This window comes from Humulus lupulus, chromosome 3 (assembly GCF_963169125.1).
Source record: "Humulus lupulus chromosome 3, drHumLupu1.1, whole genome shotgun sequence".
NCBI lineage: Eukaryota > Viridiplantae > Streptophyta > Magnoliopsida > Rosales > Cannabaceae > Humulus > Humulus lupulus.
In genome coordinates, this window is record NC_084795.1 from 16,538,627 (window position 1) to 16,544,626 (window position 6,000).

A 6,000-nucleotide genomic window follows, 5' to 3' on the forward strand; every position below is an offset into this window, starting at 1 on the left:
GATCAAAAGAGTTATCTGTAGTAGTAACTCAAACATTTATCAACTCACAATACTTGGCTTTTTTTCTAAGGTAATAAAATGCCACATTAATATGCTGAAAAAACAAGAAGCAAACCATAATAAGAATAATGAAAACAGTAAAACTAAAACAACTTAATAATAATAAGGGAAAAAAATACCTCATTGTCCAAATCCCTCCCATCTTTAACTAAATCATAAAACCAAATTTTTCTCTCAATCTCAGTTACACAAAACTGAAATGGCTCCTTAATGATACTATTATTATCATCAAATTTCTTATACCTATAACAATTATAAACATTTAAAAGTGAATTATGGTGAAACAGAAACTGAAATACAAAATAAATAAAAAAACAATTAAAAAATAGAAGCATACTTATTATTTTTTCTCAGCCCCAGAGAAAACCACTTGTTAAAAGAGTCTTGGTCAATTTGATTAGGCAGATCAAAAAGATTGTCTCCAAAAGCATATCGTCCCACAACCTTCCTTTTAGACTTCACAACCTCCAAATGTTTCATATCCTTAGAAGAAGATGATCCAAATTGGTTAACAAAAGGAGATTGCAAAACTGTAGCAGGCTTTGGATTCCTTTTGCCAACAACAGGAGTAGACACAACTACTGGATTCATCAAAGAACCAGCAATGGGTGTTGCCATAATAACTTCCTAGAAACAAAAATAATATGAAAAACTCAATAATACAACTATTGGAACATATTGCAAAAAGAGAAAACAAAATACAATATCTGCCTTGTTTAGTTACCTTTTTCTTTGCCAAATCACCAACAGCTGCATGAACAACTTTATCAAAAATCTCCACATTCATGTTGTTAAAAATATGAGCCTCTTCTTCTAGATCTTTAACAACATCAGCTACATCATCATGAGGTTTGACAATATTCTATGGAAAAACAAAATTTTATAAATTAATACAGAAATACATGAATACATTACCTTAAAAAAATACAAATCATGAAACCAAAATAACCTGGTCATAGCTCTGGAAAAAAAATTTGTATATATAATAAAAAATAATAATTGCCAAACAAAAAATTCCAAAATTCATAAGTTTACAAAAACATAACAGAGTTTATACATGCTCTGGAAAAGTCTTGTACAAAACTAACTTAGAAATAAAAAGTTTACAAATTAATAACAAGAGGTTTACAAAACAAGAATTCTAAACTTTCTCTTCCACTTCTCATACTCCAATGGAAACAAAATCAGATTCCTATCAAAAAGGGAAAACAAAAATTAATAAAAAGAAAATATTAATTATATATATTAACAGAAATATAAACATCTATAAAATATAAAATAAAAAATAACAAACCAACCAAGCAATAAAATTAATATTTAGATAAGAATACATACCATTGTTTCTTCAACATCATTCCCAGTAGTCTTCTCATTCTCATTTACTGTATCATTCTTATCATCTGCAATTACCATATCTCCAGCAGCATCTTCTTGCATTGCTTGAATGCATTCATCAAAAACTTGGGTAAAACTTTCATTCTCAAAAAACTTATCCTTTTCCTTTGAAACACCACCACCACCAGAAGTATCACCAACATCAGCTCCCACAAAACCAACATCAACATGATCAATATCATCATTAATACCACATGATTTTGGCCTCAACTCACCTAACATTTCCATAACTGCCTTGTGTTTTAAATCTTGATCGTTTTTCAAATTAACCAACATCTCCATCAATGCCCTATGTCTAGATTCACTAGCAGACTTTAAAAATGCAATTTCCTTAGACATAATGTTACACTTCTTCTGACATTCATCCACAATAATTTTCATATCAGAAAAACCAAATGTCACACAAGGAACATATGATGAGGAAGGAGCCTCACTGGTTGGTTTCTTTGGAGGAGCAACAAAATCATCATCCTCAAAATCAGCAACATTCATATCCTTGTTGCACTGGAAAAAACCTTCAAGCTTGAAGGCATTGTTCTCTTCATCAGTGGGCAAAACTTTAACAATTTTGGTCTGCAAATAACAACACAGAAAAATCAGTTTACAATATTAAAAAAATCAAATAAATTCATATATAAAGAAAAGCAAAAAGAATAAAAATTACCTTATGTAATGAAAACACATTCCTCTCAAGCTCCTTATGAGATGGGATTGCAACAGATGACCAATTTATAATCCTAGGCAGACCACAACTAACCTTCTCACAATAAGTTCCCTCTAAACTAGGAATTGATTCGTAAATGAAAACTTGGAAAACAAATGGCAAACCATTCAACTTATAGGTTGGGTAAGAACCTTGCCGAGTAATAACAACTTCATTTTCCCTTAAAGCATCTCTCAAAGATGAGAGAGTCACATTAAAAATATCCTTTCCCCATGGAAAATGATTAAAACCACCACTATCACAAAGATACAAGTCAGTTTTTTCAATGTTCTTCTCTTTTTGCCAAGCATACAAAAAGTTAGTGATCAGGTAAAGTACAGCCATCCTAACAGCCTCATCATCATTATCAAAATTGGCAGCCTTAAACCTTTCTTCAACAATAATTCTTGAAATGCCCCTTGTATGGTCACCAAAAAATTTCGAATACAATCCAATAGGATTACTATTCTTAATTCCACCTCTATCAATATCACCAAACACATTTAACCCAGACAATAACCCAAATTCACCCAAAGAAAACCTAATCAGCTTTCCACAAACTTTAAACCACATTTCATTTAAGTTTGGTTGGTTAACTTCTCTCAACAAAACATGGTGAACCAATTTAGCTTGATTAGCATAAGATTTAAGGTTTAGAAAATGACCAAAGCAAGTCTTACTAAACAAAACCTTTTGAGAGTCAGTCAATTTTTCTGAGATCACATTGATCTTCTCAAAACCACAGTGAAAATTGACTCTTGCTCTATAATGATCCTCATGTTTGATAAAACATTCCATATGCTGCATAGAATAATAGACAACCAACAAAATTTTAAAACAAGACAAATCAAATGATTAGATGACAAGAAAAACACAAATTGATGAAATGAAATTAAAACAGATACAATCAAAACTTGAAAAAATGAAAACATATTTCAATAATATAAAACCTATTATCTTTAAATACAAAAACTAACAAATTGGAACTTGTAACATATGTTTACAGAAAAAGAAAAACATATTTACAACATCAGAAAGAACATTAACAACCTTGTAACACTTGGTTACAAAAACTAACAATAGGAACTTGTAACATATGTTTACAGAAAAAGAAAAACATATTTACAACATCAGAAAGAACATTAACAACCTTGTAACACTTGGTTACAAAACTAACAATATAGGACCTGTAACATATGTTTACAAAAAAACAAAAACATGGTTACAAGATCAGTAATACCATTAACAAACATGTAACATATAGGTACAAAAACCTAACAAAAATTAACAAAATTAAAAACATAAATCAGATCAGAGCATGAACAACATAGAAAACATATTTCAAGAATATAAAACCTAATATATAAAATACACAAACTACCAAATTAGAACCTGTAACATAAGTTTAAAGAAAAGAAAAACATATTTACAAACATCGGAAAGAACATTAACAAACTTGTAACACTTCGTTACAAAACTACCAAATTATGACTTGTAACATATGTTTACAAAAATGGAAAACAAGGTTACAAACATCAGAAATACCATTAACAAACCTGTAACACTTTGATACAAAAAAATAACAATTGTTAACAGCAACAAGACAAATAGACCCATAAAAAACAGAAAAAAAAAGAACAAAACGAATTTAAACGACACAAACATAAATACCTTCGGTTTATCCAGTAAACCAACATTCTTCTTCGCAATTTTTCTGTTAGCCTTGCACTTTACTCGACTAGAACCTCCAATAGATAGTTTCTTAGATTTCTTCGCACTGACTTTGCTCTTTGACAATGCAACATGTTTTCGCTTCAACTTTTTCCCAATTAAGTCAACACTCGCATGCATGTCGCCCTCCTTCAACTCATTTGAACCACCAACATCATCCTCGATCACATTAGGAAGGGGAGAATCCAATGAATACTTCAAAACAGCTTTCCCTTTAGACAAAGGAGAAAGATTACTCTTCAGAAGTTTCCCCTTCGTTTCGGAAGACTCTTGATCGTCGGAATGCTTCGAGGATGCTGGGCCAGAGAACGCAGCACCCGACCGAGCAGGAGATGCAGACCCCGCACGAGTGACAACCATTGTTTAACCAGTCAATGCCAAACGATTTTGAAAAAAAATGAAGAAACTCAGTTAGGTTTTCGGACTCGGCCAAAGAAAAAATGAGAAACGGAGAATGAAACAGATGAAAGAGAAAGAGAATACAAAAAAACTTCGGGGTTTGAAATTTGAAAAAAAGACTTTATAAAAAACCGTATATTTGAAATAAAAAACCGTATAAAAGTAAGCAACCGTATATTTCAAATTTTTTTGCTTTATACGGTGTATTATGTAATTTTCCCTTTTTTTATTCCTTTGACAAGTTTTTTTTATAACTACAATAATCCCACATTTATATAAAGAATCTATTAAAATAAATAAATCCAAACTGAAAATATATCAAAATAAATTCATGGAAATACTAATTAAAAATCAAGTCAATTTTAATTATAATAAATATGTATTTTAACTCCTAATTTTTTTTATAACCTAAAAATCACAAAATACTAAAAATAAAATTAAAGTCATTAAAAACACTTAAAACTATCAATATCTCTAAACTTACACACATTATATAGACTTACAATATCTCTAAACACTTCTATATATATATATATATTTACACACATTATATAGACTTACAATATCTCTAAACACTTCTATATATATATTTACACACATTATATAGACTTGTGAGTTTGAACCCCTAACTTTGGCAAAATGCCAGGCCCCGGGCAACTATCATTCTTTATACAAAAGAAAAAGACCTACTAATCTTATCCGGAATCTTGGTGATAAAGTCACACGGCAATTATTAATTGTGGTACCACCTTTGCTTGTTTCACTTCTCTTCCTCCTTCCATCACTGAATATTGTGATAAAGAAAACAAAACAAAAACCTTCCTCCAACACCTCCAAAACATCCCTTTCATTCATAGACAATTTACACCAGCTTGGTTCATTGTCTCACAAACCTTTGCTAACTCTACCAAATAAATATGGCTCAGTTATCCTCTGCTCATCCACCAAAACAACTCATGAAGATTCAATTCATGATGATAAAACTTTTTAAAATAGTTTTGAAAACAATTTTTAACTGATTTAGAGCTTATATATTTTTCAATTATATATTAAATAAGAATAAATTTCAATAATTTGTATTGTTTTAAATAATACTTTTACAAAAGCTTATTTAGTGTTAATAATAAAAATAATGAGGCCATAAGCATAGTTCAGTTGGTAATACACTTGTTCTCACAAAAAGAAAGAGTTCTAAGTTCAAATCTCTTCCCTAATTCAAAGAAAAAAAATTCTACAGATAGATAATTAAACAATGGGAAATTTTCAAACATATGACAAATTACAAAAAAAAAAATCTAAAAATACAACACTTACTTATATTTACAAATTTACGGCTATCAATAAGGAAAAATTACAAATAACACAATAATTTAAAAAAAAAATGATTTATACGGTAATCCAAAATAATTACTAAAATACGGTCTATATACAAACAGTCGTACTAGTTTTCCTAAACAAACTATAAATCTTTTCTTCTCTTTCATTTATATTGTGATAGAATTAAATTAAATTATTTATATGGGATTGTTGACCGCGTTTTTGGCCAACGACGTGAGAACGTCAAAAATGATAAAACCTTCAAGAGAAAATAAACGACACAGACGATTTTTATAGTGGTTCAGCCCCAATGTGATGGTAATAACCTAATCCACTTAGAGTTGTGATTATAGATTTGTACTCAAGATCAGATGAACCTGAGTCAACTGAGTTTC

The 6,000-nt window shown here is 29.9% G+C and overlaps 1 protein-coding gene across 1 annotated transcript; it reads right to left on the reverse strand.

The window, feature by feature from the left end:
- Positions 1 to 28: 28 nt before the first annotated feature.
- Positions 29 to 4,444, reverse strand: LOC133823693 (uncharacterized). Its single transcript, XM_062256538.1, has 7 exons — positions 3,830 to 4,444; positions 2,120 to 2,959; positions 1,396 to 2,028; positions 785 to 922; positions 398 to 687; positions 180 to 303; positions 29 to 94 (listed from the first exon to the last, which is right to left on the reverse strand). The coding sequence occupies exons 1-7, from the start codon at positions 4,247 to 4,249 to the stop codon at positions 29 to 31; spliced, it is 2,511 nt and encodes an 836-aa protein (XP_062112522.1). The 5' UTR covers positions 4,250 to 4,444.
- Positions 4,445 to 6,000: the final 1,556 nt, after the last annotated feature.

Bases quoted from the DNA above. Each gene is read 5' to 3' on its own strand.
- LOC133823693 (XM_062256538.1), bottom strand. From the start codon at position 4,249: ATGGTTGTCACTCGTGCGGGGTCTGCATCTCCTGCTCGGTCGGGTGCT. The intron at 2,029-2,119 runs GTAATTTTTATT...TGTTATTTGCAG, and splicing joins ATGTGTTTTCATTACATAAG to ACCAAAATTGTTAAAGTTTT. The intron at 688-784 runs GTAACTAAACAA...TTTTGTTTCTAG, and splicing joins GTGATTTGGCAAAGAAAAAG to GAAGTTATTATGGCAACACC.